The following is a 12,356-nucleotide window of genomic DNA, read 5'->3' as shown; positions in this document are numbered from 1 at the left end:
GAGACTGGCAGAGACCACCTTCAGTAGGAACACGGGGTGCGGGCGGAGCTGGACCTTGTCTTTATGAAAGACCATGTACGGCAGCTCGGAGTTCAGGGCTCTGAGCTCCAAGACTCGCTTGGCAGACGTGATTGCAACCAGGAAGGCCACCTTCCATGAGAGACGAGACCAGGAGCACATGGCCAGTGGTTCAAACGGGGGCCCCGTGAGACAAGCCAACACCAGGTTTAGGTCCCACTGCGGGACCGGGGTCTAGAATACGGAAAAAGACGGTCCAAACCCTTAAGGAACTGGCTAGTCATAACATGGGAAAATACCGTGTGCCCTTGCACCGGCAGATGGAAGACTGATATGGCTGCCAGGTGCACCTTGACTGACAAGGACGCCAGGCCCTGGGCCCTCAGGTGGAGGAGGTAATCAAGGATAAGCTGGATGGGGCGGTCACTGGGGGAGACACCCTGGTCCACCGCCCACCTAGAAAACCGGGACCACTTCACCAAATAAGCGTGGTGAGTGGAGGGCCATCTACTTTCGAGGAGGACATGCTGAACCTGGTCTGGGCACATCCTTTCCTCTCCACCTAACCACTGAGCAGCCATGCCACGAGATGAAGATCTGCCAGGTTGGGGTGGAGGAGGCGGCCCTGGTCCTGAGAGAGCAGGTCCGGGGGGAGTGGCAATGGCCACAGCGGAGCTACCGCCAGGCCTGTGAGGGTCTCGTTCCAAGCCGGGGCAATTAGGAGGACCCAGGCCTTGTCCGTCTTTATCTTCTCCAGGACCCTGCTGATTAGCAGGAACAGGGGAAAGGCATAGAGAAGCCGGCCTGACCAGGACAGGAGAAAGGCGTCGGAGATAGCGCCCCTCCTCGGGCCCCCCTGGAGCAGAACCGGGGACATCGCCAGCTCTGCTGAGTTGTGAACAGGTCCACCTGGGGAGTTCCCCACCTTTGGAAGAGCCAGTGGGCCACTTCCAAGTGGAGGGATCACTCGCGAGGAAAAGTCCCTGCTCAAGTGATCCGCCAATTCATTCCGGGTGCCCGGTAGGTAGAAGGCCTTCCGATGGATGTCGTGGGCTATACAGAAGTCCCACAGCCTGAGGGCTTCGCAGCAGAGGATCAGGTCCCGCCTTGCCTGTTCATATAGAACATTGAGGCCATCTGCTGCTGTCTCTGGACTGGGAGGAGCGGCAGTGCCGGGATCTACGACGACCACGGGACTACGATCTCGACGTGGAGGACCAGTACTGGTGGTAACAGCTGCTCTGTGAACGGCCTTGAGGGGCAGACCCGCAACAGCGAAAAACCAGCGATCGATGCCCAGGGCTGCGATGTCTTGGTGGAGACTTGGAGCAGGAGTCCGAGTTGACGGCATCAACAACTGTGCCGTGATCAACTGCAGTACCCTCTCCAAGACGAGGACTGATGGTGAAGCCCGCTGCAGTCCCAGCCGATAATCGCTCCTTGAGGATGAGCAGTGCCACAAGTCCCGGACGGACAGAACCCAGCCAGACAGTCTAGTTGGCGTTGTGGGCGATCCACCTGGACTCTGCCCCGAGCAATTGCTGGGCAGTGATCGGTCGGGAACGTTCCCTCGACCCTTTCTCTTTAGGTCCGAGGCTTAAACAACTTGCAAATCTTGTCCCGGGCCACCTGGCACCTTTCGCTGATATGGGTTTCTCCCAAGCAGCGCAAACAGTCTGCGGGCAGGTCACTTCTTGGCATTGAATACCTACAAGAGCTGCACGACTTAAACCCCAGGGCACGGACCATGCCACGGCCTGGGCTCACTGACTAACTAAACTAAATAAACAGCTAACTAACTACAGGTACTAACGCTGAACGAACGAACGAACAGTTCTGGGGACGAGCTACAGCAAAGCAGGAGCACAGCAGTTCCGATGCACCTTCACTGGCGGCAAGAAGGAACTGAGGGTGGGGGGAGCTTGCAGCTCCCCTTATACCGTGCCAGGCAGGCGCCACTCCAGGGGCTGCGGGGGGCGCCCCCCTCCCATGGTTACTGCTAGGGGGAAAACTTCCGGCACTGGTGCATGTGGCAAGCACGCACACCTATTGTGGAATACATGAGCAATCACTCGAAGAAGAAATTGCTATCACCAGAACTGAACAGCTTCATAATTGAATCCGTCAGACTACAGACACAGCAGGTGTTTAAAAAGTAGTCCTATCTACTTGGAGTACAGTAACTCCCTGCTTTACGTCCTCTCGCTTAATGTTGTTTCGATCTTACATCCCTGCTAAATTACAGAACATGCTCCATAAACATGCTCCATTTAAAGTTGTGCAATGCTTCGCTATAACGTTGTTTGGCTGCCTGCTTAGTCCACAGCTGGCAGCCCCACATCAGCTCCCCTACACCACCCTCCCTACAGCGGCACCCACCCTCCGGCAGACCCTGCGAATCAGCGCCTTCCCCCACCTACCCCCGCCTCCTGCCCGTGGCAATCAGCTGGCTTGTGGCGTTCTGGAGGGAGCGGGGAGGAGCGAGCGCACAAGTTTCCCCTCTCTCCCCTGCCTCCCGAATGCCACAAACCAGCTGATTGCCATGGGCAGGAGGCAGGGGAGGGAAGGGGGGAGGCTGTGCAGAGTCCTCACTCCTCCCCCCACCCTCCTGTCCCCTAAACATTGCATGCCAGCTGATTGCTGTGGGCAGGAGGGAGGTGGGAGGAGCAAGGATGTGGCACGCCTCTCCCTCCATCCCCAGCCTCCTGCCTGCTGCAATCAGCTGGCTTGCAGCGTTCCGGAAGCAGGGGAGGGCGGGGGAGCCTGCGCACTGAGCCCTCGCTCCTCCCCCCTCCCTCCAGAACACCGCAAGCCAGCTGATTGCCCGTGGGCAGGAGTCAGGGGAGGGAGGGGGGAGGAGCGAGGACGCCACATGGAGAGTAAAGGGGGAGGGGAGAAGAGGTGGGTTAAGGGTGGGGGCTTGGGGGAAGAGGTGGAGTGGGCGGGCCAAGAGTTAAGTCCCCGGCCCCTGGTGCTTGCAGAGTAGGGGAAGCTGCCGCTGCTGTTGTGTGACGTGCTTCTCCTAGCCTACAGCACCTTCAGCCTCCTTGCCTGCCTCATTGTCTCCAGTGCCAGTGGGCTATGCCTGTGTGGGGTAAGGCAGGGGCACCTCCCAACTATAGTACTGTACTGTATGGCAAAAATTCTCTCTCTCTCTCTCTCTCTCTGGAACCTAACCCCCCGCATTTACATTCATTCTTATGGGGAAACTGGATTAGCTTAACATCGTTTCACTTAAAGTCGCATTTTTCAGGACCATAACTACAACGTTAAGTGAGGAGTTACTGTAAATGCTAATTCCTGGGAAGGTTACTCAGGAGAAGAGAGTGATTAATTCATGACGGGAAAAATGAAACTTATTTCACTCTATCAGTGTATGCAAGCAGAAACAGGAGAAGTATTGCCCACCTATACCTCCCCAGAAATACCGGTGAGCCATCTCTTTTCCATCTACCTATCCTGCTGATGCACTAGTGCAACGTGCTGAAGTAACTCTGCTGAACACAGCACCTCCTGTCAATCTGTGACAGCACCAACTAAGTCCAGCTGATTTTTATGCAGCATAGCACATCACCGGGACAGGCAGACAGAGAAGTCACCAAATCATATGGAAGATATGGAAGGGATGAAAGAAACACACCAGCACAATGCAGTGAACAATGGGGAGAGGCAAAGGAGCAGTGGTTGCAAGTCGACCTAAAATTTAGTGCAAAGGAAGGAAATATTTAGCCCTAACTGTTTAATGAATGCCACCTAAAGACTAAATACTGCTCCCATCCAAATGGATGAGAGTTTTGCCATGGACTTTGATGGGAGCAAGATCAGTCTCCAAATGCTGGAGACCACTTCATCCTGCATCTGAGTGACTGAGCAGCTTACTTCATGATCTAAAGCAAATAAGTTACAGGAACACCACGTGAAAATTCAACCCTGGTATAACTCTGTTGAGTTTAGTGTCATGGGTGAATTTGGTCCCATATCATTATTTGTCCTTTGTGACATTGTATACATTTTTTACAAGTCCCTACTTTGCATCGGAGAGTGTAGTAAAAATAACTTGCAATTGCTTTCTAATTATCTCCACTTCCATAATACAGCAATGACAGACCCCAACTTTAAAGTTGCATTTAAAAGATAACAGGAGGACTTACAGAGTTGTCTTTCACCAGAAGAGCACAGCACTGGATTCCTGCCATCAACATTTTATGGGGATTCCAGGCAACAGAATCAGCCCTGGGGAATTGAGGAAAGAGGAAAAAAACAAATGATTACCCTATAATCACAACTGTAAATAGTGAAAAATACCCATATATAGTACAAATGCCTATAACAGATTTCTGAATCTTCCCCCCTGCCCCCACCTACAAATTCTGTGGTCTCTTCAATTAAAACAATACTTTGGACATACAAACCCCAAAGAGATTCTTAAGCAGTGCCCCTTCCCAATTAACGCCCTTCCTAGGTGTTCCCATAAGCCATTAAACTATTTACCTGTGAATGCCATGCAGAAGCTTGCGATGCTTCCTTGACATCAAAGCTGAGCCACCCCAAGATGCCTGTTGAGATATTTACATAACCAAGACAATGTTATTTGTATATTCTAATGCTCTATAAGTATTCCCACTGCATTATTTTATAAAGCCTCAATAATCCATCTTATTCGAAAGCAATACTCTGTTTTAAATGTGTGTGATCCTTGCTCATGGTGCCTAATTGTATACTCAGTGACATCAATGTAACCATGTTGAAATCAAGTTGGTTGCACTGGTGTCTAAGAGAGCCCAAATCTGCAAATCTTGTTCACTCGCTCTCTGTAGCACTTACATGAGTAGTGCCATTGACCTCAGTGACAATACTCTCTCAAGTAAAGGCTACTCTATGTAAGTTGCAGAGTCAAGCCCAAAATTTGGACCACTGACTTTTACTATGGAATACAACGTCTGCAAGCATGTGACAGCAGCACCTAGGGTCTGATGTTGCATCACTGAAATCCATTATCAGAGGGGTAGCAGTGTTAGTCTATATCCACAAAAACAACAAGGAGTCCAGTTCTAATTTTCACTCCATGCATCTGAAGAAGTGGGGTTTTTACCCACAAAAGCTTATGCCCAAATAAATTTGTTAGTCTTTAAGGTGCCACAGGACTCCTCGTTATTTTACTGAAATCAATGGAATTTTTAACATTGATTCAACATGAGCAGGATTGGACTCCAACTACCTAATAGCTGCAATGAATCTATAAGTCTCAGACATTAATGAAGAGTTTCCATGCAGCTATGCATGGAAAGGGAGATTGTGGGGCACACATCACATAATGTGCTCAAAGCCTTTTGTAAGAAATTATTACTAGTAATAAAAGAAAAGGGCTCCGTGTTGAAGGCATTGATCTTGCAAAGAGCTCCAGTCTGGCAGAACCCATGCTTGTGCAGAGCAGGGACTTAAGCAGGGATCCACACAGGTACAGGGACCCACCCATGCAGAATCCATTGCAGAACTTGCACCCAAGTGATTTAAAAACGCATATGCAGAATGTTTGTGTTAAAATGTACCTGGCAGGGATTTCTGCCTAAATTGGAAACATTTTTCCAGGAACTAAAAAAAAACAAACAAAATTTTGTGGAAAATTTCAGAAAGCCTCACAGAAGAGTCCTATTAAAGATCAATATTTTTTCTGAATGGGTAATGCAAATAAAATGGTTTTTATACATATTTATGAAGCAATTGTTATACGATGGATATACTGTTACTGACTGGAAGTTAGGCCAAAAGCCATGTGATAGGATTGCTGTTACTGATTGAAAGTTCGGTTCCCATCCCTGCACAGCTCTGGAATGATCAAAAGAAGTGGAACCACTGCTGTTCTGCTGTATGAGGCCAGAAACCAGAAAGGCCATTTAGAAGGATTCCACAGCCCCCTTCATGTTGAAGAGCCAAGCAAAATGTTTCTCCGCTCAACAAGAATGCTCAGGGGATTGTGGGTGGACTAGAAGAGAGGTAGGGGTGTGGTCCGTGGGTCATCAAATTATCTAGATTCATTAGCAATGAATCCCACACAGGGGTGGGGCACACTGAGCTATGGCCGCTACTAGAGCCCAAAGATAGCTCTAGGTGCTATACCTGTATGTTGGGGGAAGGGGAGATTCTGAGGCCCCTATATCCTACCTTGGCCCAATTTTTTCAGGGAAATGTGAATTTCACGCTAAGGGTGAAATCTTGACCTGATTCAAGTCACCGGGCACTTGCTCAGCTCCAAAAATGGACAAATTCATACAATTAGATTACTCAGAGGATTAACACACTGTGGTAGCATTTCACTTATGAAGACCTGATTTAAAACATAACTTTAGGTCATAGCAAGTGACCTAGACGTAGTAGTTTCAGTCTGGTCCCCAGACACTGTATTTAGCCTCACCCTAGGAGAGGTCTCAGTCCCGGCATACTATTAAATTAGGGGCTGAGGTGCACTGGCACAGCTGTGTGCTGATGCCTGAACAACCCACATCTGCACAGTGCCTTCCTCTTACTGAAGTCCGCAAAAAGGAAATGCCAAGACTGGATCCTGAGAAGTACTGAGCATCCACAATTTCTATAAGTGTAATAAAGTAGAAATACCGGATCCAGGTTTTCAAGACGCAAGTATGGGAAATGCAAGTATTCATAGGAGCAGCTGCACGGAGGTAAGTTGCATCAGGTGGTCTATAATTTATCTATATCAGTATCTGTTTCAGAGGCAAAAGGCTAGAAATGGTATCTGTCATAACTGGGAGATAGGAACAGTGAAGGCACACCAGGGAATGAAAGGTTAAAATCATGTCTTACAGGCACTTATATGGCTCACTCTACGGCAGTATGAGAGTACCATACAGTCTTATGTATGTATCCTCAGAAAACCCGTGAAGTAGGAAAGTGCTATTATTCCCATTTTACAGATGGGGAACTGAGGCTCCAAGGAAATAACTGACTTGCCTCTCAGATCATACAGTAAGTCTGCAGCAAAATAGTGAATTAAACGCAGGTCTCCCAAGTCCTAGGCTAGTGCCCTCACCACTGGACTACTCTTTTTCTCATACAGGAAGGAATCAAATTTCAATAATAATACTCCAGCTGTGAATCTCAAAGTCCCACAACTTCCCTGTAACTATTAATAGTTATTATTCCAATTTTACAAATGGGAAAGGAAGTACAAGGAGGTTCACTGAGTTTCCCAAGATCACACAGCAATTCTGTGGAAGAGCTGCAAATAAACTTCATTTATGCTAAATGCCCACTCATTGGCTAGGGGACTGATCCGACACCCATTCAAGTCATCAAAAAAGCTCCCATTAATTCAGTGGAAGTCAGATCAGGTTCTAAGACAATACAACTTTAATTATGTGTGTGATAACAAACTGAGCTTTTCATTTTTATTCAGAGTTCCTCTTTAGACAATACAGACAAAAATCATCACATAAGGCCCTGCATTTCATAATCAACAAGTTAACTCTTGAAATACAGCATAACTCTTTAAAAAAAAGAAACACACACAAAAACCACAAAAAGTTCTGCATCCACAAACACAAACTTGTAATTTAAAGTGTTGTGATTTTTTTTATATTTGGAGAAGGAAATCTAATGAATACGTAGTTTCCCTAGTATTGTTTGACACAGGGTAAGATTTGGAACTGAGTTATACCTGTGTAAATCTGGAATAACTCTACTGACTTCAATTTTAGACAGCATGGTGAATAGCTCTTGGGATTGAAGCCAATGGCGTGACTGATTCACACCAGTGTAACTGACATCAGACTATGGCCCTGCTGTATAGAGCACTTACATCTACTCAAAATCATTTGATTTTAATTGTTCTTTATTTTTTCAAAACTATAAACAGGGCCATATTAGGTGTTCTCTTGATAACCACTGGACTGCACAATGCATAAATCAGCACAGAACTAGGCTTTTAGCGTTCAAACGCTATTTTTAGTGTACATGGGGTTGCTGTTTCTTTTCAGAATGGCCTCTGATCACCATGACTCCTAAAGATTATTTCTGAATTACAAGTTCCTGTGTTTACTTGTTTTCTCTTTCTTATATTCATCACTGATCATATTACAAATATCACTTGAGTTCTTTTCTGCAGTTACAAGAGTAACCACTCCACAATTCTGAGCTTGAATAGATATATATGGCTATACAAATTAAAAATATAGGGTTACAACCCCTCTACATGCACACACAAATACCTACCACTAAAAGCGTAAATAAACCAAAGCCCCACTATCAGCCTACAGTAAGAATTCTCAAACTTTTTCATAATGTGGGCCACATCTTAATAGCAAAGTTGCCGTGCTCACCAAATAGCCTCCCATTCATAATCGTGCAGGACACCTCCCCTTCCTCTGGAAATCAAGTAAGATCCCTGAGGCAACTACAGCAATTGTACACACGGAAAAGTAAAATTTTCCTAATATTAAATTATTATTTTTAGCTTCTTAATATGATTTATCAGCTGGAAACAAGAAAAGCCAGCTCTCTGCAGGCCACTAGCAAGTCCTCCTCAGACTGCAATTTAGGAACCACAGGCCTAGGACAATTATCAGATGAAAAATATTAGATTTAATAAAGCAATGCCCTAACCATGCTATTTCTCCAGCACTTCTATTAAAATGAATAGGGCCAATCCATCAAATCAATGGCAAAACTCACTGACTCAATTAGAAGCATGATCAGGTTAAATATAAAAAAAGTTTGTATTTAAAACTCAGGTCATTGCCATTGCAAAAATCTTAAAGTGTTCAAAATCAAAACAAACAAAATTAAATCTTCCATATAGACCCAGGTCCAGATTTTCCTCTGACTACATCGGTATAAATCCTGAGTAATTCCATAGACTTCAGTCAAGTTATTCTGGATTTATACTAGTGTAATTAATAAGCAGAATCTGGGCTACAAGATTTAATTTTAGATTAAATCATTTTAAAAAATTAACTCTTCGTGTTCATACCAGTAACTCAATGGTTACTCCAGACAGAGATGATAAATTCAACTTTCCAAACTTTCACTTGTATAAGATTAAAACCTTATCATACAATGAAAAAAAGGGTTAGAGAACATTTTATTCTGAGCAGCCCAGGAAAGTTTAAGTGGGTCAACAGGAAAGCCAAATCCACGAATGTGCGACAGCCATCAGTTATTGCGATTAATGCAGATTTTGCTCTCATTTAGACAACTATAAACTCGTTGACTACAAGTCTTGCTAGTCTCACTGGGAACATTTGACTTTGACCCAACTAACAGTAATTATGCTATATCCAGCCCATATTAAGAAGTTGAAAGAATTTGAAGGAATATTTCTATACAATTCTCCTCTTCAAAAACTGCATCGGGTTTTGTTGTGTCTTTTGGGTGGGAGGAAGGAGTGGGAGGCGGTTTAGAAGCATTCTTAAAGTACAATCTGGCAATCTGCAAAAAGACTTTGACCAGGTTTCAAAACCCACTTCTTTGCTGGTTTTCAGCAGGCAGAACTTAGCAGAGAAAGTGGCTGCATTTCTGCTGCACATGCAAAGAATGGCAAATGGAATTAAACTCCTGTCTAATTTCTGAGTGCATGGAAATATCACAGCTGCTGAAGAAAGCATCAACAATGCTGAAGCAATACTAACAAACTACATGGTATATAAACTAACTTACATCCACATGCAGCCAAAGGCCATGTTTTTCACAGATATCAGCTATTTTATCCAGAGGATCAAATGCTCCCAACACAGTTGTACCAGCTGTGGCACAGACCAGAAATGGTGCTGCCCCCTGTGAAATGATCCAAAACAAAGAAATGTCATTTGCACTGTTCACATCCTCTAATATGCATGCTGAGCTAAAATATAACGAGGTCTAGAAAAATAGGGCAGGCATAACAGTGTCTACATTTTAGTTTCTCAGCAGTAAAAGGCTAACATATGAGGTACTGTATTTTAAAGTGCTGACTTTCAAAAACCAGCATTCCTGGATGACATATGGTTATGGGCTGGAAGCCACTAGATGCAGACTATATTTTGACAGTTCTGAGCCCTGTAAAGATGAAAGCATGCTGGATAGTTGACATCTCTCTTTTTTCACTCTAATTGTCATTTCACAATCCTTTCCCTCACACTACTGTGTTTGCTGCAGTTCTGCCGAATACTGACGGCACCATTAGCTCAACTATCAGGCAAGGAAGTGACTCCTCATCTCTCAGGGGATCCCACCTGCATTACCTTGCAGTGTTTGTATTCTTCACCCTGCTTAGTGCAGAGGTAGACTGAGCTTGGTAACATTTTCTGCCTTAGCAGGTGCCAGCATATTCTAAAGCTGGAACAATTATCACTAACCCGAATGTCAGTGGCCCACAGCAAGTCACTGTGTCTGTCCTACTCTTCTAAAAATAGTAAGGATTATAGGCAGTGGTTAAACATATAGCGAGATCTTCTTCCATCTCTCTCTCAGACAGATTAGATAGATTGAGTAGTGAAACCTTTGGCAGCTTTGAGGTCTCTGGCAATTCTCTTTCCCTTTTGGCCTCAGCGGCAAAAGTTTTCCTTTTTAGTTAATCCTAGCAGGGTGATTACAATAGTAGGCGGAATTCTGCCCTTCCGATACAAGCTTGTAGCTCTTACTGATGTCAGTGAGACTTGCACATGCAACCAGGTTTGCAATTACTTAGAGAAGCTAAATTCATCTCAAGCAGCACTGAGCGATGGAATTCTCAGGTCAATGGGAGCGGTTAGTCCTCTGCACCACTCAAGGTCATGCCCAAACTGATATTAAACTGTTGAATTTGGGATTTCATCAACTACATGTTTAATTTTAGGCTAACAAGAGGGACCTCTCTCCGATTTATTTTTAGGGCCAGATCCTCAGCTGATGTAAATCAGCGCAGCTCCATTCATTTCAATTTATAGCAGTTGACAATCTGGCAATGTGATGTTTTATTTCGAATGAAATCCAGATCAATCACTTACTTTTAAACATCTATTGAAGACATATAGGCTTCATTCACAATTACACTAAAACAACCTTACACCTAACCATGTCAAAGGGCCTTGCGGGGGGAGTCAATTTTACTTACACTTCCAGAGCAGTGTAAAGTGGCCTTAGTGTAAATGAGACTCAGGCCCATATGTTCACAAAAATCTCAATCTGTAATGTCCCTCTGAACTTTTGTTCATTCCTCTCACAGTCTAAAACAAGTCAACTAATCTGAAACACAACAAAAGAGCCTGAAACTAAAGTACCCAGTGAAGCAACACTTCCGCCATGGCAATAACTCTATGTACTGATTACATTTAACAAAAAATAATTAAAGAATCCCTACTGGTCTGCTCCCACAGTAAACGAACAGGCAAAGCCAAAACTCCCACTGAAGCCAACAAGGGGTTTGCCAGAATTAGGCCAACAGGATTGGGTCCTCTATGAATTCTTGATAACGACCATAACATTTTTAGTAAGTAAGGGAAGCATGTTTTTATTCTGCTTGCCGCTATATTTAAGCAAATCCTCTTTTCTGAGTTTTTTTCCTTTTTGCTTTAAGTTCCAGGTCTAGTTGTATCTTGTTAGTAAAGAGGCCTAGGGTTTTTGTCTATTATGCCTTATGCAGTGTTAGTCCCAGGATATTAGATAGACAAGGTGGGTAAGATCATATCTTTTTTTGAACCAACTGTTGTTGGTGAGAGACAAGTTTTCAAGCTTACACAATGCTCTTCTTCATGTCTGGACTCTATGGAAGCTTGTCTCTCTCACCAACAGAAGCTGGTCCAACAGAAGATATTACCTCACCCACTTTGTCTCTTTGTTATGCTTTATAGAACACTCATGCAGTTCCACCACTGCAGAATTGGAAAAAATAGTCCTCTGGTGTGATAAGAATATTTACTGCAATTCACCGAGACATATTGCTGTGGAAAAAGTAGAAAATGGCATTTAATCAAGGAGAGAGGTACTTACAGAACCTAAACTGAAATGAGAGAACCTTTCAAAGTGCTTGTCATTCCCATTTCAAGGCAAATGAAACAATAATAAACATCAAAGAAAGAAAATCTGTAACCAGAACATTTTTAATAAGGAAAAGGTTTTCTTTTCTATAAAAATCAGTGCAAAACAAATGGATTTAGCCCACTCTTATTTTAGGTGCTTTTCTTTAAAATCATCCCAAAAAAAAAATATCTATCAACAGTTCATTCACAGGCCAAGAAAGGAAAGTCCTTTTCTTACCTGAGCAAGGAATTTTTCCCTATTAGCCCAGCTAATGTATTACTTTTTAGTTGCCCAGTTTTATTTTCACTTCTGCTTTCTCCTACCTGCTCAAAATGAGTGAAGTGTAGCTC

At 44.4% G+C, this 12,356-nt stretch overlaps 1 protein-coding gene across 1 annotated transcript in view; it reads right to left on the bottom strand.

Annotated features, from left to right (window-relative positions):
* GADL1 (glutamate decarboxylase like 1) overlaps positions 1-12,356 on the bottom strand; it is a 108,995-nt gene that overhangs the window by 59,131 nt on the left and 37,508 nt on the right. The window contains exons 9-11 of the mRNA XM_073333370.1: positions 9,688-9,804; positions 4,510-4,574; positions 4,170-4,251 (exon numbers count right to left, since the gene is read on the bottom strand). Coding sequence (XP_073189471.1) covers positions 4,170-4,251; positions 4,510-4,574; positions 9,688-9,804 — 264 coding nt within the window. The remainder of the gene's footprint in view (positions 1-4,169; positions 4,252-4,509; positions 4,575-9,687; positions 9,805-12,356) is intronic.

This window comes from Lepidochelys kempii, chromosome 2 (assembly GCF_965140285.1).
Source record: "Lepidochelys kempii isolate rLepKem1 chromosome 2, rLepKem1.hap1, whole genome shotgun sequence".
Lineage (NCBI taxonomy): Eukaryota > Metazoa > Chordata > Testudines > Cheloniidae > Lepidochelys > Lepidochelys kempii.
This window is presented reverse-complemented; position numbering and strand designations above follow the sequence as displayed.